Source organism: Nicotiana tomentosiformis, chromosome 5 (genome assembly GCF_000390325.3).
Source record: "Nicotiana tomentosiformis chromosome 5, ASM39032v3, whole genome shotgun sequence".
Taxonomy (NCBI): Eukaryota; Viridiplantae; Streptophyta; class Magnoliopsida; order Solanales; family Solanaceae; genus Nicotiana; species Nicotiana tomentosiformis.
In genome coordinates this window covers 553,709-576,383 of record NC_090816.1, presented here as the reverse complement: position 1 = coordinate 576,383, position 22,675 = coordinate 553,709, and the positions used below count along the sequence as shown (strand labels likewise).

The 22,675-nt window shown below is 41.7% G+C and overlaps 1 protein-coding gene across 1 annotated transcript; it reads right to left on the bottom strand.

Moving 5' to 3' along the window:
- Positions 1–18,980: 18,980 nt before the first annotated feature.
- On the bottom strand, positions 18,981–21,317 carry LOC104102338 (cytochrome P450 78A3-like). Its single transcript, XM_070201894.1, has 2 exons — positions 20,260–21,317; positions 18,981–19,829 (listed from the first exon to the last, which is right to left on the bottom strand). Exons 1-2 carry the CDS (start codon positions 21,226–21,228, stop codon positions 19,197–19,199), a joined length of 1,602 nt encoding a protein of 533 aa, XP_070057995.1. The 5' UTR covers positions 21,229–21,317; the 3' UTR covers positions 18,981–19,196.
- Between the last annotated feature and the right edge of the window lie 1,358 nt (positions 21,318–22,675).

The window sequence follows — 22,675 nt, the reverse complement described above, 5'->3', positions numbered from 1 at the left end:
CACCCTCTGTATCCTCTAACTGGATCTCCACATCCTCTGATTGGGGGACTATGGGGTTGCTGAGCATCTGAATCAGATCTGCAGCAGAGTGTGTAGTGGTAGCCGACTCCTCGGATTGGCCGGCTGCTGTATCTGATGCCCCAGGCACTGCTGCATGTGCTGCTGGGACTGTCTCCTCCATGAGTAGGTCTAGTGGAATATCACCAGCATAAGCAATCTTCTCAAGGTTTTTGCTCAACTTCTCCACTGACTCCTTAGATGCCTGAGTCTTACGCATCTTTTTCACCTGCTTCCCCAAATACTTGATAGTCCTCCCATGTGTATCAAGAGTCTCCCGGATCTTTTTCTGGTCATCCAGAATATTCTTCTGGTTGTCCAGAATCTTCTTCAAAGAGTCCTCCACTGATGGAGGTACCTGAAACTCTGATGGGGCTGAAGACTGTGCTGCCACTGCATTGGATATGACAGTCAGCTTTGTGGTAGCTGCCTGCATCCAGTTGTTGAGACTGGACAGTGTCTGTGAAACCCGCAGTGTAGTTTGAGGGTAGGTAGAAGATGTAGGCACTGACAGTGACACTGAGAGGGAAGGTCCGGAGGAAGGAGGAGGTATGGCAGCTGCTCCGGCAGAAGTACCGGCTGCTGTGGAGATCTCGGCAACTAACCTAGTGGCCACTACCCCTGGCTCTTTAGACTGGCCAGTGGAGGTAGTGGCTTTACCCTTGAATTTAGGGTTGTCCGCTCCCTGGAGGTGGTACCATGAGAAAGGCTTTTTAGACTTCACCTCCACATCAAAATGTCTCGGCTCTACCCCTTGGTCTTGGAAATACTCTGTGAGGAAGTTGGGGTAGGGATACGATCTTTCTTATTTCTGGACTGCATTGGAGATATTGTAGGACATCAAGTTTCCTACATTAATAGGATAGCTTGCCATGATGAAAGCTACCAATACTGCCCGGGGGAGTGGAAGGACGTTCTTATGTTGGCACGGGTCAAGACGACTGCACACGAATGTTGCCCACCCTTTTGCTTCAAAGTTAAGGGTGGCTCTGACAATTTGAACTCCTGCTGTGAGCCATGCAGGTGTTGTCCCCGGAATAGCAAGTATCTCAGCTAGCCATGGGCGAACTGCATCACCCAAGGCTAGCTTCTCTAGGTATTGCACTGCCTCAACATCCTCAAAACCTACATATATGTTCAGTGCGTGGCCATCAAACCGGATTTTCAAGTTACGGACCTTCGTCACCTTTGTACCCTTTTTTATGTGGGCAAAATTAGCATAAAATTCCTTGACAAGGTATTCATTTGCATCATGCATCCGGCAGGTGAACTATTTCCATACTTTTCTCTCCGTAAATTGCTTTAGGACATTCAGCTTGTGCTGGCTTAGGTCTTTGGTTATGAATTGTCGCTCAAGAGTGAGCGACCTTTGGGGACACCATTCCCGAAATTTTCCATACGCCTTCTAACTTACAAACCTATCAGCCCACACCTCCGGCTTATTTGATCTAGCCAGGCCTCCCACAATTGTGTCACCCCCTCTTCCGTTATCCGGGACCTTATCATCCTCATCTAAAATGATTGGGGTAGCTGTCGTGGCAGGTGTTGTAGCAGGTGGGGAAGATTGTTCAGATGCCTGACTACCTCCCTCTGAGCCATGAGAAGAACTAGAGGAGGAGGTAGGTTCATCGAGTAAACAGAGTCTGTCGGGGAATTGTTGTGATTGTGCCCTCGATTGTGGTTGTACAGAATCCCCCTCAGACGTCTCCTAGGATGGGAGGTATTCACTGGTGTCTGAGGATTCTGGAGGTATTGATTGTGCCCCCGGTTGTAGTGATAGTGGCATGTTAGGTTTTCCTCTACCCCGTCCTCAGGAGGATTCTGCCCTCCCTTTGGAAGTATCACCTCGACCACGTGAATGCACCATTATCTGCAACAAACAAGTAGTGAAAGTCAGCTAAAATTTGGGTTCAACATGTGTAATTGAATTATAGTTGGAAAGAAAGACACTGCTTCTCAGAATAGATCAGCGCAGACCGCACAAAATTGAGTGCGGCCGCGGACTGCCCATCGCGGACCGTATACTTGAGTGCGGCCGTGCAAATCCCAAGTTCAGGCTACTGGTTCTCTGAAGTTACCTTAGCGCGGACCGTATACGTTTGAGTGCGGCCACTAAAACCCATCGCGGACCGCACAAAATTAAGTGTGGCCGCATAATCGATTTGTTGGGTCTTTGAAGTTTAATTGTGTGGCCGCGAAAACCAACCGCGGACCACACAAAATTGAGTGCGACCGCACAAACTTAGCAATGACAAGTGCCTTCAACCTAGGGTATCGGGGACTGCACCATTTTGTATGCGGCCACATACCCTAATGCGGACCGCACAAAAATATGTGCGGCCGCATGATTAATACTAGGGTTTTCACTAATTAGGCATGACTTGTGGCAATTGAACAATAAAGGCTACTAACCCCAGACCCTATTATGCATTCAAACACTAACCACATACTTCTAAACAAGAATTAAGCATCAATTTGACATTTTTGGCATGAACTTAACCCTAGATAAAAAGAAAACTACAACAAAGAGAAAAGAAAAAGATGAAATTAATTCATTAAAATTAACATACCAGTAATGAAATGTAGTAGAAAATCAACAATTGATGAATATGGGATGAGATTAAAAATAAGAAAGAGTGCCTTGTGCTTGAGAGGTCAGAGTGTGTAAAGTGTGAATAGTCTCAAAAAGTCCTATTTATACTTTGGCCCACCGACTTACCTGAGTGCGGCCGCAAAATTTTGGCGCGGTCCGCTCTCTTTACCTTTTCTTAACTGAGCAGCTGATTCAGTGATGCGGTCCGCATAACAATGGTTGCGGTCGTACAATCTGTGCGGTCTGCAAAATTTTGATCATGGCCGCGAATCCTTTAGGGATTTTGTCAGGCCAAACTTCAGAGAGTTGGAATTTTCCATCTTTCAGCTGTGCGACCGCACACAGAATTGTGCGGCCATATAATTCTGGCACGGTCCGCACAATTTCACCACTTGGCCAATTTTTGTCTTGTCAATTTTTTGCACTGCACACCCAATTCCTGCATACACTTCACAACCAGTTAGTCCAAAACAATACCTAATCTAACAAGAAAATCAAAAAAAAGAAAAATACATGGATTGCCTCCCAAGAAGCGCTTGATTTAATGTCGCGGCACGACGCATGTTACCATCATTCATTTGAAATGGAGCAATGCCACAACAAGGCCATCATCGACCTTATCAAGGTAGTGCTTCACCCGGTGCCCATTAACTCTAAAGATCTCACCATTCTTATTTTTCAAATAAAGAACACCAAAATGAGTTACATGTACCATTTCAAAAGGACCACTCCACTTTTATTTAAGTTTTCCCGGAAACAACCGTAATCGGGAGTTGAATAAAAGAACAAGGTCACCTTCTTTGAATTCTTTGTTCCGGATATACTATCATGTAGATACTTCATCTTGTCTTTATACAAGGACGAACTGGAGTAAGCATGGAACCAGAACTCATCAAGTTTATTCAATTGCTCCACCCGAAGATTGGCAGCTACATCCCACTCAAGGTTCAATTTCTTCAATGCCCACATGGCTTTATGCTCTAATTCCAACGGAAGGTGACATGCTTTCCCAAACACCAACCGATACGGAGACATACCAATTGGAGTCTTGTAAGCTGTTCTATAGGCCCAAAGAGCATTGTCAAGTTTCCTTGACCAATTCCGATTTGCATTGACAGTCTTGGATAGAATACTCTTGATCTCTCTGTTAGAGACTTCAACATGTCCACTTGCCTGGGGGTGATAGGGGTTGACACCTTGTGAGTGACACCATACTTGGAGAGTAAAGTGTCAAAGGCTTTATTGCAAAAATGTTAACCCCCATCAATAATGATGGCCCTTGGAGTACCTAACCTTGTGAATATGTTCTTCTTCAAGAAAGCTACCACACTTCGAGCTTCATATTTGGGCAAAGCCACAGCTTCAACCCATTTGGATACGTAATCCACATCTACTAATGTATAAGTGTTCCCACACGAGCTCACAAACGGACCCATAAAATCAATGCCTCAAACATCAAAAATATCAATCTCCAGGATGGTGGTGAGAGGAATCTTTTTTTTCTTGGAGATCCCACCGGCCCTTTGGCATTCATCATAACGCTTAACGATCTCGATAGCGTCTTTGTACAAGGTAGGCCAATAGAATCCACAACTTAGGACCTTTGTAGCAGTTCTCGCCCTACCATGGTGACCAGCATAGGGAGAAGAGTGGCAAGCTTCAAGAATACCCAATTGTTCTTCTTTAGGTACACATCTTCGGATAACACCATCAGTGCAAATTTTGAAGAGATATGGCTCATCCCAATTGTAGTCCAGGCAGTCCCGTTTGAGATTCTGCCTTTGGTTTGAGGAGAACTCATTCGGAATAATGCCACTCACAGGATAATTGGCCACATCGACAAACCATGGCATCCCAGTCATAGAAATGGAAAGGAGTTGTTCGTCAGGAAATGAATCATTGATCTCAAGTCCATCATGTGGCCTCCCTTCCTTTTCTAATCGGGACAAGTGGTCCGCCACTTGATTCTCACCACCCTTTTGGTCTTGAATTTCTAGATCAAACTCTTGCAATAGAAGCACCAACCGCATCAACCTTACCTTAGAGTCTTTCTTGCTCATCAAATAACGAAGTGCCGCATGGTCGGTGTGAACAATCACCTTTGTACCCATTAGGTATGGGCGGAATTTCTCCATAGCAAAGACAATGGCTAAGAGTTCTTTCTTGGTGACTGCATAGTTGACTTGATCCTCGTTCATGGTCTTGCTAGCATAGTAGACCGGATGGAAGATCTTATTAATTTGTTGCCCCAATACCGCACCAACCACCACATCGCTTGCATCACACATGAGCTCAAATGGTAAGCTCCAATTTGGCACAGTGATAATAGGAGTGGTAGTTAACTTATACTTGAGTAGTTCAAATGCCTTCATACATTCTTCATTGAAAAGGAACTTAGCATCTTTCTCCAAGAGTTTGTACAAGGGGTTTACCACCTTAGAAAAGTCCTTGATGAATCGATGGTAAAACCATGCATATCCTAGAAAGCTTCTCACTCCCTTTACGGAAGTAGGGGAGGGAGTTTGGATATCACTTTAATTTTTGCTTTATCAACCTCAATACCATTCTTGGAAATCATGTGACCGAGGACAATGCCCTCGTTGAACATAAAGTGACACTTCTCTTAATTCAGCACCAAGTTAGTTTCTTCACAACGTGCCAATACCTTATCCAATTATCTAAGAACTATTCAAAAGAATCCCACACGGCAGAGAAATCATCCATGAAAACCTCGAGAAAGTCCTCCATCATATCGGTGAAGATGGATATCATACATCGCTGAAAAGTTATCGGTGTATTGCATAACCCGAATGGCATCCGCGAGAATGCGAAAGTGCCATATGGACAAGTGAAGGTAGTCTTCTCTTGGTCTTCAGGTGCAATAAGAATCTGGTTATATCCGGAATATCCATCCAAGAAGCAATAATAAGCACGTCTGGCTAACCTATCCAACATTTGATCAAGAAATGGAAGTGGAAAATGGTCTTTCCGCATAACTTTGTTGAGATTTCTATAATCCATGCACACTCTCCACCTGGTGACAGTTCTTATGGGGATCAATTCATTTTTGTCATTTGTGATCACAGTCATGCCTCCTTTCTTTGGGACACATTGCACCGGCGAGGTCTACGAACTATCGGAAATGGGGTAAACCACCCTGGCATCCAACCACTTGATGATCTCTTTCTTTAGTACCTCTTGCGTGGCCTCATTCAATCGTCTTTGATGTTCCATGGAGGGTTTGGTATCCTCCTCCAAAATGATTTTGTACATGCAAAAGGCGGGGCTTATACCCCGAATATCCGCCAATGTCCAACCTATTGCTTTCTTCCTCCTTTGAAGCACTGCAAGGGTGGCATCTACCTGCACGTTAGTTAAGCATGAGGAAAGAATAACAGGTAAAGTGGAACAAGGGCCTAGAAACGCATACCTGAGGTGTGAAGGCAAAGGCTTTAACTCCAAGGTAGGAAGCTCCTCGATTGAGGGATTTGTTGTTGGAGTCTTCCGATTTTCGAGATCCAAGAAATGTTTATGATCCCATTCCTTGTAAAGCATTGACACATTCTACAAAGCCTTCTTTCTCATTCTCATCATGATTCAACAGTACCATTTCCAAGGTGTCTTCTATGTTTATCACATCACTTGTGTCATCAACAATTACTTCGGTTACAAGATCCACGAACGAACATACTTCGTTGCTATTTGGCTGCCTCATTGATTTACAAACATGGAACACCGCTTTTTCATCGCCCACCCGGAAGGTGAGCTCTCCAGCTTCCACATCAACTAAGGCCTTCCCTATAGCAAGGAAAGGCCTCCCTATAATTATTGGTACCTCGTAGTCAACCTCACAGTCAAGTATCACAAAATCTACGGGAAGGATGAACTTGTCGACCCGAACTAACACATCATTAATTATCCCTAATGGCCTTTTCATTGTCCGATCCGCCATTTGAAACCTCATGAATGTGGGTCTTGGTTGCCCAATCCCCAACATTTTGAACACAGAATAGGGCATCAAGTTAATGCTTACCCCCAAATCACATAAAGCTTTGGCGAAATCGGCACTCCCAATAGTGCACGGGATTGTGAAAGCACCGGGGTCTTCCAACTTTGGAGCCATGGAGTGCACCATAGCACTCACTTGATGTATCATTTTGATTATTTCACAGTTCATTGATCTCTTCTTTGTTACCAAATCCTTGATGAACTTGGCATATCCCGGCATTTGTTCTAAGGCTTCAACCAACGGGACATTTATGGACAAACTTTTCATCATATCAATGAATTTCTTGAATTGATTCTCATTGTTTTGCTTTGAAAGTCTTTGAGGGTATGGAGGAAGAGGCCTTGGCATTGGTACCTTAGCCTTTGGCACTACCGGTTCCGGCATGTCAGTCACATGCTCCCTAGACGGGTTCACTTCCTCTTGCGTCTCCTCCACATTTTCATCAATATCAATCCTTGCTTCTTCATTAGCTTGAAAATCATTGCTTGGCTCACCATCATCTTGCACCAACACATCATCTCCCATATGTCTTCTCTGGTTTGAGGTACTAGCAGCTCCACCTCTCCCACTTCTTGTTATCATGGCCATTGCATGCCCCATATTCCCACCTTTCAGGTTCACCACAGTATCACTAGGTAGTGCCCCCTTTGGACGAGTATTTAAAGCTTGATAAATTTGGCCAAGTTGCACCTCCAAGTTGCGGATAGAAGTGTTGTGGGAGGCTAATTGGGCATCGGAGTCAGCGTTTTTCTCCATCATTTGCTTAAACATATTTTCAATCAATCCCATGTCACAATTGGAAGAACTAGGACTTTGCGACGGATATGGAGGCGGGTTGTTTGGTTGTTGATACATCAGGGGCCTCTGAAAGCCCGACCCCTAATTTCCTTGATTGCTATTGTTCCAACCCCCTTGATTATTGTTGTTCCCCCAATTGCTTTGATTGTTGCCACTCCAATTACCTTAATTATTTTCTCCCGAATTACCTTGAATACGCCAATTGCTTTAATTATTGTTGTTTCCACCACTCCAATTTCCTTGGTGGCCTTGGTTGTTCCAGTTTCCTTGTGATCTCCATTGTTGTTGATTTGGAGCATAGCTTATTTGACCCTGATAATTGTTGACATATTGAACCTCTTCATCTTGCTCATCATATGAATCATCTTGATTATACCCCCTATTACTTTGCTCAAATTGTTCTGGATGGTTTTATACTTGTTAATCTCGTTGTCGTCTCTTGTTTACCATCATGTTCACCCCTTCCATAGCATTCACCTGTTTCGACCCTTGAACCTGTTGAAGTTGAGCCTTGGCCAATTGGTTCATGGTGGTTTTCAACTCCGCAATAGCTTGCCCATGATCATGTAGCTCCTTGTGTAGGTGAATAACATTTGGGTCACCCTGAAGAACATTGGCTTTACTTTGCCACGCCGAAGAGGTGTCTGCCATCTCATCCAAGATTTCACAAGCTTCAGAATAAGGCATGTTCATGAAGTTACCCCCAGCGAGTTGATTTACCACATACTGATTTGTTGTGTTGATACCCCTGCAGAAAGTCTGTTGGATCATGGCCTCTGTCATATCATTGTTAGGGCATTCTTTGACCATGGTGCGATATCTTTCCCAAATCTCATGCTATTGCTCATTGGGCTCTTATTTGAAAGCTAAAATTTCATCCCTTAGTGTAGCCATGTACCCCGGAGAGATGAATTTGGCAATGAACTTCTTGGCCAACACATCCCAAGTATGGATAGAATGATTGGGCAATCTCTCTATCCAGTCCAAAGCTTGTCCCCGTAGAGAAAAGGGAAATAACCTTAACCGCAGTGCATCCTCGGTGACATTTATTTGCTTGGTCCCCCAACAATTATCAACGAAACCCTTGATATGCTTGTAGGCATTTTGATGTGGAGCTCCGGTGAAGAAACCCCGCTGCTCAAGCAGTGTAAGCATCACGTTGGTAATTTGGAAGTTTCCCGCCCTAATTCGGGGCAGGACTATTGCACTTGCATAGCCCTCATTCGGCAACACCTGGTGCACTGCTCTTGGTGGAGGCGGTCGGCCTCGCCTGTTTACTTGAGGCTCGGGATGAACCTCATCTACTTGATCATCATCTACCTCCTCCCCCAATGGTAAATTTCCGAGGGGCTCATTGTTAAGGGTCATTTTGTACCTAAAAGCAATTCACAAACAAAATTAGTGGCTCGGAAGGAAAGAAATACAAAACATACAAATACCTAGATATATAGCTAAATCCGTTTAACTCCCCGACAACGGCGCCAAAAAATTGATCTGTGCCAAACCTACACCACAATTGAGTAGCGAGGCGGTCGATGCAATAATAAACCCAATAAAGATCGAGATCGAATCCACAGGGAGTTAGAATATGGGATTAGGTGTATATCTAAGTTAATTGCAAGATTTGGCTTTAATTACACTTCCACAAACTTGATTGGTTTTTCTACTTCTAACTTTACTCTAAAGATTGCAATAATTAAAACTAAGGATAATATTTTTGTTGTTGTTTTTCAAATGTTTAAAGAGACTAGGGTAGTGACTTCTACCTAGGTGGATATCTAACGGGTAGCAAAATCTAGGGCAAGCTTTATTAGTTGGGATTGTAATATAGCTATCACACCCGGGTACTCACTCTATACCTCTCGGTAGTTTGAGTGATTTTTCCCTATTTGGCTTTCTCAAGACCAAATGGGTATTCATGCAAATCAAGTGATATTAGCTCAAGTTGGGTGTTACTATCTCTAGGTTCAACCCTTTAATTGGGGCTATCAATTTCTTGAGTTCACCCCAATTCCTTGTTAGCCTAGTTTTCCTAGACTTAGTCCCTCTTTCTCAAATAGAGACTAAGTCATAAAGGCTTGAATCAATATTTTCAACCATTAATTCTTGAGTTCTAGCAAGAACTAGGCTAAATATCACTAACCCATTCACATTCAAGCCCTAAAATTAATTACCCATTAAATACCCACACTAGGGATGGGTCATAACCCTAGCTATGGGTTTAGCTACTCATGGAAATAATAGAAATTAAAGATAAAATGAAGATAAAATCCATAATATTAATTTATGGAATGAAAATCTAATGTTAAGAAGTGAATCGAGTACAAAATATCTAAAAACAGAAAAGTCAGCCATCTATAAAACATAACATAACCTGACATACTCTAAAATGACAAAAAGTTCTATTTATACTAAGCTGAAAATATCAAACAAAAATACCCCTGCGGAGGTTGTGCAGACGCGTAATTCTGAGTGCGGCCGCACTCTTGCTTTAGAGGCCGCATAATTCTGATGCGGGCCGCGTTCTTCTCTTTTGGATCTAGGTTGAGCTGAACTTTCAAGGACCGCGTAATTCTAAGAGCGGTCGCGTTCCAGATTATGCGGCCGCATAAAAGTGACGCGGTTCGCGTTCTTGAGTTTGGCTTGAAATCAACTCTCTGATTCTTCATCTTGCGGACAGCATAATTTTGATCACGGCCGCGCAAGAGACTTTTGCGATCGCACAATTCTGGTGCGGTCCGCACTTCTCTCTTTTGCTCAAGTTGTCAGCTCTCCGAATCTCAGTCATCGCGGTCCGCGTAACTTCAATCGCGGCTGCACAGGGACTTTCGCGGCCACACATTTCTGATGCAGTCCGCGCTCATCACTTAGCCCAAAATCACACTCTCTGGATCTCCCTCTTGCGGACCCCATAATTTTGATCGTGGCCGCATCATAGCTTTCGCGGCCGCACAATATTTATGCGGTCCGCGCTTCAGACCTCTTTGCCCAACCTTGGTTTTTGGTTGACTTTTGACTCATTTGTGAGTTGATTTTGATTCCTTTGGCTCATTTTGAACAATTCCTGCAAGCAAGTGTATTTCATTAGTTTTCGGGAATACCCTCAAGCATTTTTGGCCTAAAACACAAGTAAAAGAAAGCAAATAATATGTTAAAATTCCTACTTATCAGAGTGCATTATTATGGACTTCGTAGTTGGGTTGCCGTGGACCTTGCGGAAGTTTGATGTTATTTGGGTCATTGTCGATAGGTTGACCAAGTCGGCACACTTCATTCCGATTGTGACCACGTATTCTGCAGAGAGGTTGGCTCAGCTTTATATTCAGGAGATTGTTCGGTTGCATGGTGTGCCTGTCTCCATCATATCAGATAGAGGCCCTCTGTTTACTTCACATTTTTGGAGAGCAGTACAGAGCGAGATGGGGACCCGTGAAGAGCTCAGCACATCCTTTCATCCGCACATCCTTTCATCCGCACATCTTGGAGGATATGCTCTGAGCATGTGTGATTGACTTCAGAGGGGAGTGGGATCAATTCTTGCGTTAGACCGAGTTTTCCTACAACAACAGTTATCAGTTCAGCATCTAGATGGCTCCATTTGAGGCTTTATATGGTCGGTGATGGCGTTCTCCCATCGGATGGTTTGAGCTCGGCGAGGCTAAGTTATATGGTACTGATTTGGTGAAGGATGCCTTGAAAAAGGTAAAATTGATTCAGGAGCGACTTCGCACGGCGCAATCCAGACAGAAGAGTTAAGCAGATCAGAAGGTGCGTGATTTATCATTTATGGTAGGCGAGAAAGTTCTCTTGAAGGTCTCGTCGATGAAAGGGATCATGAGGTTTGGGAAGAAGGGCAAGTTGAGCCCATATTTTATAGGCCTATTTGAGGTGTTGAGGCGAGTTGGGGAGGTTGCTTATAAGCTTGCCTTGCCTCCTAGTCTATCGGGAGTTCATCCGAGAGCCTAGGTTATAAGGAGGAGCCAGTTGCCATTGTTAACAGGCAGGTTCGCCAGTTGAGGTCCAAGAAGATTTCTACGGTAAAAGTTCAGTGGAGAGGCCAACCAATCGAGGAGGCGACTTGGGAGGACGAGGAGGACATGCGGAGCAAATATCCACACTTATTCAGCACTCCAGGTATGATTCTAGACCCGTTCGAGGACGAACGTTTGTTTAAGAGGTAGAGAATGTAACGACCCGACCGATCGTTTTGCTTTCTAGAACCCTGTTCCCCTAAATAAGACTTCCCATATGTGATTTTGCTATTTTATGACTTGCGGGAAGGTTAGTTCGGGATTTGGAAGGGTTCGGGTTGAATTCGGAACACTTGATTCCTTAAGGTTAGCAAAAAAGGCCAAGTTTGACTTTGGTCAACATTTTGAGTAAACGACCTCGGAACCGAGATTTGATGGTTCCAATAGGTTTGTAGGGTGATTTAGGACTTAGGAGTATGTTCGGATCAAGTTTTGGATAACACGAGAGCGTTTCAGTGCTTAATATTGATAGTTTGCACCTTGAAGGCTTTAAAGTTCTTTAATTTGGTTTGAAGTAGGATTTGATGTTATAGAGGTCCAATCCGGATTCCGAGATCGGAAATAGTTTCGTAGGGTGAGTTAAGACTTGTACACAAAATTTGGTGTCATTCCGAATAGTTTAATTATGTTTCGGAGCGTTCGGAGTAAGTTGGAAGAACTTGAAGTTCATAAGTTGATTCAATTTGGTTTGGGGTATGATTCTTAGTTTTGATATTGTTTTCTGTATTCCGAGCGTGATCGAGTCCATTTTATGATTCCGGACTTATTGGTATATTTGGACGGGTTCTCGGGAGCCCCGGATGCCATTCGGGCGATGCGCAGATTGAGTTAAGACTCAAAAGGGCTGCTGGGGAACCTGTTATAGTGTGCCCGCACCACGAGCTTTTTGTCGCAGGTGCAAGCTCGCAGATTCGCCATTTTGGCCGCAGAAGCGGCTTGGAGCCTTGTCTAGTGGTCCGCAGAAGCGAAGGGGTGTGCGCATAAGAGACCTCGCTTCTGCGATGAGAAGCCGTAGAAGTGAGACCGCAAAAGCGGAAACACGTCCGCAGATGCGGCCAGCACTGGTCCTGTGAAGTTGTGCAGAAGTGGGCTTGGCGCCGCAGAAGGCAGAACCTTCATTTAAGTCGAGATTTAAGCATTTTAAGCACTTTTATTTCATTTCTTGGGCGATTTTTGAAGCTCTTAGTCGTGGCCGAATTTTAAGAATCTTTCAATTTGGGTTGAAATATTATTCTAATAGTTAAATTATGAATTTTGGAGCATATATTGACTTATTTATACAACATTTGACTAGTTTCGGATTCCTCGGAACCGAGTGGAGGCTTTAGAGCGAATTTAAGACCGGAAAGCAATCTTTGAGACGAGGTAAGTCTCTTGCCTAATCTTGTAAGAGGGTACTCTTCCCCTTAGGTGTATCTTTGTTGTGAATTATATGTGTGGGGATATACGTACGCACTAGGTGACGAGAGTCCGTGCGTAGCTATATTCTATGTGATGTCCGAGTAGTTTTAGGTTTACACCATGCCTTGTTTGCATTGTTATGTTGCTTATGCGCATTAACTGCTTTGAAATGAGCTGAGATTAAGGATTTAAATATTTAAAGTCTCTAGTTTGGATTTCTTGTATTTGGAAAGAACTGAAGGATTTTATAAGAACTCTGATAATTTTATGTTCACTCGCATCGCAAGTATTTCCACGAGCGAGGTAAACTTTCCTCTACTCTCATGGGAGCGGGCCGTTCGCCTCGTCAAATTAATAGATGCATCTATGGTTCGTGTTGTTCGACCCTCAGCACTGCACAATATATTTCTGTATCGGGCCGTACGACCTCTGCATAAATCATGCGTGATAATACTCGGAACCTAACGTTTACTTGATATTAATTTATGGCTTGAATGGTTAGTATTATTTAAAGGACAAGAATTGATTTGAAATTATCATTAGTGAAGGAAATTATTATTCACTGCTTGTTACTGTATGGTATTAATTGCTTACATAATCCATGTTTTTTTTACGATTTTCGCATTTTATTTATAACCATAGTAAGTGTCGATGTCGACCCCTCGTCACTACTTCTTCGAGGTTAGACTTGATACTTACTGGGTACATGTTGTTTATGTACTCACTCTACACTTCTGCACTAACCGTGCAGGATCTGAGGCAGGTGCATCTGGTGGACCTACTGGCGCACACCCCCATTACCAGGAGGCCTAGTGGTGAGCTGCATCCTGTGTCGTTCTGCATCACCTAGAGCCTTTTCTTTTGTACTTATTTTCTGTCTATGTTGTTTCAGACAATAGTTGGAGTTTTATATATTCTACTAGTGCCCATACACTTGTGACACCAGATCTTGGCACACATTCTAGTAGACTTTATGGTTTTAGGGTATTTACATATTTATACTTGCATTCCGTTATTTTTATTTTAATCATTTGACTCTCTATTTATCAAATTTAAACAAATGGAATTTAATTACTTGGAAATTGTTTAAAAGAAGAAATCACGTAGTAACTTTATTGTAGGCTTGCCTAGCAGTGACATTAGGTGCCATCACATCCTGTAGGAGAAATTGGGTCGTGACAATCATAATCTACTAATGTTTTAAACATAAAAGGAGGTAGGAGTACTTTTTTTATTTATATAAAAAAATTTAATGTCTGAATTATAGTTAGTAATTTAGTAAATGCACATCCAATTAAACACTGTATGTGATATTCAACAGTTTCTTGTAGTGTTGATTTCTACATGACCTCAATGTTCAGCAGTTAGTCATTTCTTTTACCTGTTTTTGAATAATGATTTCTTTAGTCATGTGCTCCAGATTGTTTATAATAAATTTTTCTTAATAACATAGTTCTATTATGGCTGAGTCTATTTTATTAAGATGTATCACAGTTAAAAATTCTATTAAAAGAAGTATTATATATACCTCCATTTTTTTTAATTAGTTATCAAAGAATAAATAAATTCAAAAGAAAAACCTTCAATATATATATGCTTGTACACCACAAAAATGGGACCACCAGTGGCGGAGGAAGGATCTTCGCGAAGGGGGTTCCAAAAGAAAAAAGTTAGAAAAGACTATAGGTAGTGAAAATTGAATGACCTTACAAAGGTTTTGAACCCCTTGACGACTAAGCTACACTTTTGGGTTGTGTCAAGGGGATTCAAAATTTAATATATAGAGGTAAACAAATAGATTTTGCCTTATATATACAGTGTAATATTTCGGCGAAAGGGATTCGGGTGAACCCCTTCCGCCCCCTAAATCCGCCCCTGGGGACCACACATGAAATAGAGGAAGAATATAAGTATGTCTTAGCTGAAATTTATATTTGTTTAAGGCAGAATAGCCTAGTAAACCCATGTACTTATTCCGGTTTGACATCCCGGTCCTCCTACTTCACTTGTTTTCATCCAGATACTTTAATTTGATCAAAGCCTATAATTTAAACCCCTCTGATCGTTGATCAAGCACATGTAGCAACAAAATGATTTAGCTGGACAAAGTGAGTGTAATTCACGCGGACAACGAGTGTGCATATGAAGATTTTGAACAACAAATAATTTAAATAAGAAGAAAGAAAATTATTAAAATAAGAATGAAAAATAAAATAAAAAGATAAAGATAAAATAAGTAAGAAAAGAAAAAAGCAAATTAAAAGAGATGGTCTCTTTCTCTTATTCCCCACATCCCACTCCCATTTAATTTCTTTTTCCTATTAGCTCCCCCCACCCCCACAACACCCCCCGCAACACCCCTCCCTCCCTTTTCGTTATTTCCCCTGTACGCTTTTTTTTTCTTCTTCCCCACTGACCCCCCTTCCCCCATAGACACCTCTGTAACGATACGGCCGATCGTTTCGAGAGTTATAACCCCATTTTTTTCATTCCTACTTCTTTTTGTGTTATTCATCTATATTATGTTATATCGGGTTAGTTGGTTCGAGTCTGGAAGAAACTCGGAGTGAAATGAGACACTTAGTCTCATAATTAAAAATTTTAAGTTAGAAAAGTGGACCGGATATGGACCTATGTGTAAACGACCTCAGATTTGAATTTTGATGATTCCAATAGCTCCGTATGGTGATTTTGGGCTTAGGAGCGTGTCCGGAATATTATTTGAAAGTCCGTAGAGGAATTAGGCTTGAAATGCCGAAAGTTTTATTTTTTGAGAAGTTTGACCGGGGGTTGACTTTTTGATATTGGGTTCAGAATACGATTCTGAAAATTGAAATACCTTTGTTATGTCATTTAGGACTTGTGTGCAAAATTTGAGGTCAATCGGACGTGATTTGATAGGTTCCGGAGCTATTTGTAGAAATTAGAAATTTCAAAGTTCATTAGGTTTGAATTGGGGCGTAATTCATGGTTTAACCGTTGTTTGAGGTGATTTGAGGATTCGACTAAGTTCGTATGATGTTTTAGGACTTGTTGGTATATTTGGTTTAGGTCCCGAGGGCCTCGGGTGAGTTCGGATAGTTAACGGATCAAAAATTGAACTGCAACAACTGCTGCAATTTCCTTCTGTTGGAAATTTCTTCTGCGAGATTCGAGCCCAGGGTCGAGGGCCACGATCGAAGCCCAGATCGAGCCTAAGGTCGAGGGACACGATCGAAGCTATGATCGAGCCCAGAGTTGAGGGCCACGATTAAAGCCATGATCGAGCCCAGAGTCGAGGGCCACAATCGAAGCCATGATTGAGCCCAGAGTCGAGGGCCACGATCGAAGCCATGATCGAGCCCAGAGTCGAACGCCACAATCGAAGCCATGATCGAGCCCAGGGTCGAGGCTCACGGTCGAAGGACGGGTCGAAGACATGATCGAAGTCCCAGGATCGAGAACCAGGATCGAGGGTCAGAATCGAGGACCTCGATCGAAGGCCAAGATCGAGGCAGAACCGAGGTTGCTTGGGCAGAATTATAAAAACAGGGACTTCGTCCCATTTGTCATTTTTGACAAATTGGAGCTTGAGGAGAGGCGATTTTTGATATATTTTCAAGGAAAACTTGAGGTAAGTCCCTTGTGATCATTTCTACTCCATAATATTGAATTATCATCGAATAATCCAACTAGATTACGTGATTTTGAGGTGTAAATCGGAGATTGGAACTTAGAAATTTGGAAATAAAATTTGTAGATTTGAGGGTCGAGTTGAGGTTGGATTTTGGTAAAATTGGTATGGATAGACTCATGGTTGAATGGGCTTTCGGATTTTATAACTTTTGTCGGGTTCCGAGATATGGGCCCCACAGGCAATTTTTGAGCTAAAATTTGGATTTTTATGAAAAATTAGTATTTTCTTATGGAATTAATTCCAATAAATTTTGTTGACTGAAACGAATTATTTGTGACTAGATTCAAGGCATTCAGAGGCCGTTTTGCGAGGCAAAGGCATAGCAGAGTCAAAAGTTTCACGTTTTGAGGTAAGTAACGATTGTAAATCTAGTCTTGAGGGTATGAAACCCCGAATTTCGTATCATTATACTATTTTGAAGTGACGCACATGCTAGGTGACGGGCGTGTGGGCATGCATTGTTGGGGATTTGTGACTTAGTTCGTCCCGTAGCAACTGTAAAGTTGCATACTTTGTTGAAACCATATGATACTTATATGTTTTAGAAAGAATTTCTGTAAATTGGGCTGAATGCCATATTTGGGCCTTGCGCCAAAGCTGTTTGGACCCTTAGGGGCTGTTTCTTACCATCCTCTCATTCTTTTCGATTGAAAATCTATACTCAGTCATGTTTATACTTGTTTACCGCATAACTCAGTTTTATGACTGAGTGACTTGAGAGGTTTATGACTGAGTGAGGCCGAGGGCCTGATTTGTGAGGATGAGTGTGGATCGGGGCTTCCCGCATGCAGCATACTTTATTATTATAGCACGTGAGTTATCCGTGCAGATTATAGTGCTTGGGCTGAAGGAGCCCCTCCGGAGTCTGTACACACCCCCTACTGAGTGCGAATGCCGAGTGCAGAGTGCTGAGTGACTGGGAGGCATGAGCGATTGTAAGGTATGCCCGAGTGGCAAGAGTAATTGTGAGGTATGCCCGAGTGGCACGAGTGACTGTGAGGTTTGACCGAGGGGTTGTATATGAGTGATGTTTTGCCCGAAAGGCTGTTTATGATTTCATCATTTTTGCTCACCTTTGCATTGAGACTTTGTTTGAAAAACTATTGGAAAAATGTCTTTAAATGAATTTTTTTTTTACTGGAACTGGGTTTAAACTAGATAATTTGATTCAAATCCTGATTTTTTTAAAGCATGTGGTATTTTACTGAGATTTCCTGATATGAACCTTATATGCTTTATTGCTCGTCACTACTGCTCAGTCTTTATTTATTGTTGTTACTTACTGAGTTGGCGTACTCACGTTACTCCCTGCACCTTGTGTGCAGATTCAGGTGTAGCTGGATACGGTAGCGGTTATTGAGTGTTTTGGTTGCAGATTTTCTTGGAAATAGCAAGGTAGCTATTTGGCGATCGCAGCCCCTGCTCTTCTCCCTCTTATCTTCCTCTAGTTGTATTTAGCTATTTTCAGGGCTGAGTTAGCCTTGATATTGTTAGACAGATTGTAGTATATGCTCATGACTAGTGACACCCCGATGTCGGACTTTTCTTTTCCGCACTTCTATTTTTCTTTAATTGAACTCTTCTAATAGAGGTTTTATGTTAAATAACCTTGAAATTATCTTTGAAATAAAAATATCGGTTTGTTTTGGAAATGAGTCGGCTTGCCTAGCTCCACGATAGGCGCCATCACGACAGAGGTTAGTTTGGGTCGTGACACCTCCGCCCCCTCCCTTTTTCGTTTTTCCTGTATGCTTCTTCGTCTTCTTCTCCACTGCCCCCTTCCCCACAGGCACCCCGTCCCCTCCCTTTTCATTTTCCTCCCTGTACGCTTCTTCTTCTTCTTATTATTCTTCTTCCCCATTGCCCCCTTCCTTCAAAAAAAAAAAGAAAAACAATCCCTGAAGATCCCTTAAAAGTGGCAATTTCTACTATCAATACTTATTTTCTTATGTTTTCATTTAATTTTGACCTTATTTGGTCGTGAAACCCCCAATATCTGACTCCACCGATGCCTTGATAGCAATTGTTAAGAACAATGCGGCATTGATCTACCTAATTAAAAATACCTTTATAATTATTAATCGACGGAATTGTGAGACAGAGAAGGGAGACGGGATATGAGATGGACAAGGAAGAAGAAATTTGTACACTGCTAAGCACAAGGTGATAATTTGAGAGGAGGGAGATGAGATGGAGGCATTAATTCTTTTTCTTTTTCTTTAAGAAAAAATAATATATAATAAGTATTTTTAGTAGATACAATATAAAAAATGACGTGGAATATGATGTGTCATCCACGTCAAGCAAGTGAGATACACACATGGTTAGAGGGGTTTAAAATATAGGATTTGATCAAGTTAAAGTGTATGGATGAAAACAAGTGAAGTAGGAGGACCGGGATATCAAACCGGAACAAGTACAAGGATTTACTAGGCTATTCTGCCTTTGTTTAACCATCATTTGTACATCCATACCGAGCATGAGATTATTGTTACTCCATAATACAAAGTACTAACAATTAAAATATACTTTTATTTGAAGTAACAACATAATATAGTAGTACTTAAAACACACACGATATTCCAAACAACCTATAGGGTTTAGTTACATTTCTTGGCGAGTGCTCAAGCTTCATGGATTGCGTCTTGGCCGCACCCTCACTATGAGTGGGTTGACCATTTCACAGGAAAGCCTTAGTGTCTCAGACAAGTCAACGGTTTTGGTTTCATCGGTAGGTCCAAATTGGAACTCCTGCAAAAGCGATGCTACCCAAAAAGTGACAGTAGTCAAGCCGAGTGTCTTTCCTGGACAAGTTCGTCTTCCAGAACCAAATGGAGCCAGTCTCAAGTCAGACCCCAACACCGAAAAATCCACAAGCTCTGACTCGGCCTCGTTCATGAACCTCTCGGGCTTAAACTCAAGTGAATCCGTCCAAACCTCTGCACTCCTCGTGATGGCCCACATGTTCACCATGGCCGTGGTGCCTGCAGGCACGTGATACCCATCCACTATCACGTGCTTTATTGCTAGACGGGCCCATGATAACAGTGGGCCCGGAGGGTGCAATCTAAGTACTTCTTTCACTACGGCCGGTAGATAAACCATGTTCATTACATCGGACTCCATGATTGGACGACGTGATCTTCCAACAATCCTGTCCAACTCCTCTTGTACCTTTGACTGAACATCATGATGAAGTACCATCCGTGCTAATATCCACTCTATTAATACTGCCACAGTGTCACTCCCTCTGAATATCATCTCCTACCGATCATGTAACAACATGAAATTAGGAAGGGAGAGAGAGATAATTGTAAGTGCAAAACAAAAGCAGTTTTGGAGTAGCAGAAAAAAGTAATTTCCCTCCAAAAAAAATACTTTTTTGAAAAGCACTTTTAAAAAAAATATACTTAAAAACACTTTTTAGAAGATTAGACAATTATTAATTACCGCTCAGAAGTATTTTTTCAATTAATTAGCTAAATACAATCTGATTCTTACCAAAACTACTTTTAAAAAAAATATGTTTAAGAAAAAACACTTTCTCAAAATAAATTATAAGCTTGGAAAACATGCTATAAATTAAGAAAGCAAAGAAATGGACTGACTACTCGCTCGGGGAGAGCAAAAGTGATTGGTTATGTTTGTTTTCATATATATATATATATATATATATATATATATGGTTGCTTACCCAGAGTACGGCTATCATATCAGAGTCTGATAATCTTTCTGAGTCTGGAAGAGAAAGCAAAACGTCCACAAAATCACGGTGAATAATAGCGGGTTGAGCCCGGTGCTCGTCGATGATCTTGCCCACAAACTGGTTTACTTTAGGCATGAGCCGTGAGCACCTGACCTGTATTTTCTGCGGGTCAAATTCAGCTAACCAAGGGAGGTGATCCGACCAATTGAGCATTCCCAAAAGTTCGTAACCTTCATCTACTAACTCGCTCAGCTCTTCGTTACAATCATCAAGGAGACTGTAGTTGCGGCCAAAAACAGAACACATCATATTGTTTACAGAAGCCTTTTTCAGAACATCCCTAACTCGTATGCTGTCACGGCTGGGACCGCCAGCTTTGAAAATTTCGATCACCTGTTTCGCAATTTCGCACCTTTGTGCTTCAGAGGCTTTGATTTGTTTAGGACAAAACAAGTGCATGGCTGCAATTTTTCTAAGTGTTCGCCAGTAAACCCCGTAAGAAGCAAAACCAATAGCTCTGTTGAACATTAGTCTGTAGGCTGACTCGTTTACTGGACGGTCAACAAACACTGAACTGTTCAGTATTTCCTTTGCTACCACTGGATTACACGTTACAATAACTCTGGTTTCACCTAGGCTGAAGGACATGAGACGCTTGGCTTGGCATGATTTTGCGACGGCTGCTATTTTTTGGTGTGCCAAACCAGTCATAAGGTTCATGCTTCCTATAAGAGGAAAACCTCTTGGGCCTGGTATTGGCTTTGGTGCTACCAAATACTTTCTCCATTTGTATTTACCCCAAGCTGGACCCCCGGGGTGAGTCCAGTAAATCATGTTCATGACTAACCAGACAAGAAGAAAAACAAGTACAAAGCATATGGAGTTGATGGGGGACGTGAAATATTTGCAATTTGAAGCTAAAGCGAAAACCCAAAGGCTCTCTCTGTCTGTCGTCATTTTTTTTCTAGGAGGGAAGGATTAGATATTTTAACGAGTGTATTTGGGAGATAGAAGAACTGAGAAAGAAACTTTGATTTGGTTTTGGGGGCATGAGAGATGAGCCATTGGATGCCTTTATATAGTCAAAAACTTGAAAAATACTTGGGAATAGAATCCCATGTATAACTGAAAAAATAATTTAAATTAGTAGTAGAATATTTGCCACGTGATGTGCGAATATTGTTAATGGATAATACCTCGTGTATTGATGTAGAATTAACACAATGATTAGGTAATAACAAGTAGGAATTGTAAAGAAATATAGGAAAATGAAGGGAATATTGAGGAACACCGCGTGAATGCATGACGAATATTGGCTAAGGTGCATGGAAACAGCAAAGCCACATTAGGAGCTAATGAAATGAGCTAGTAATCAAGTTATAAAGAAAAAAATATTAGATTTCTACACTTTTGATCTTAAACCTGCAATAAAATAGTATTTATGTGGCAATAAAACTTTTGAAATTCTGTAATTTAAACATATCATAATATTTTTTGACTATAAAAATTTCTTACTAAAAGTAAATTGATAACTTTAAAATTAAAAAATTATTCTAAATACAAAATTAAAATATGTTATTGTTACAAACAAAACTAATATATGAAATTGAAAGGGAGAGAACATTTAACTATTTACAGCCGCCATTGCACTAGAGAAAGTTATCGAATAAATTCTAAATGATCAAATAAATACAGCCAAAACCTCATTAAAAAAATTACGCTTGATTAGCATTAGCGAAGCCAATCGATAATCGATGACATAAGATTTTAGGTCCTGCAATGTTGGAAATATTATAAACGCAAAGAAGACTTGGAAATCATTCTTAATGAAATATGTATACGGTCGAAATAGATTTCGACCTCCGTACGTTTGATCGAGTTCGAATGGTAATCGATCGAAGTGAGAGCCCGAGACGAGTTCCGAGGATAGTACAAACAAGCCTCGAGCTCCAAGACCGATCGAGGAATCGACTCGGTATCATTATCAAGCCGATGACCAAATCGAACCGCAAGGCAAATAGAAGGTTGTCGGAGATGCACAAACTGATTGGCACTCACCCCGAATGTCGAACTCGAACTCAAGGCCGAGGGCTCGACCCAATACCGAGCTCGAGCCAGTATCGAGCTCGCAGACAGGAGCCGTTGCAACCGCACTAGGGGAGAGAATCTTGGCAGGAATCGAGGAAGGGACAATTCATCATGGGTTCTCCACTATATATTTTTTATTATAAATAAAGTAAGACCCCTCTACTATAAAAGGGGGAATCCTTGTAAGCATGAGCATGTTGATATTGAAGAATAAATCACTTAAGCCTGTTTTACTCAGCATACTCACTCTTCTAGTTTAACGATTTATATCCCATTTTTATAGCCAAGAATCAAAACATTTTCACTTCTACGTACG

What these genes read in the sequence shown, in the direction of transcription:
- LOC104102338 (XM_070201894.1), bottom strand. Translation starts at nt 21,228, where the DNA reads ATGACGACAGACAGAGAGAGCCTTTGGGTTTTCGCTTTAGCTTCAAAT. An exon ending in ATATGATAGCCGTACTCTGG is followed by an intron (nt 19,830 to 20,259) that starts GTAAGCAACCAT and finishes CATGATCGGTAG; the next exon opens with GAGATGATATTCAGAGGGAG.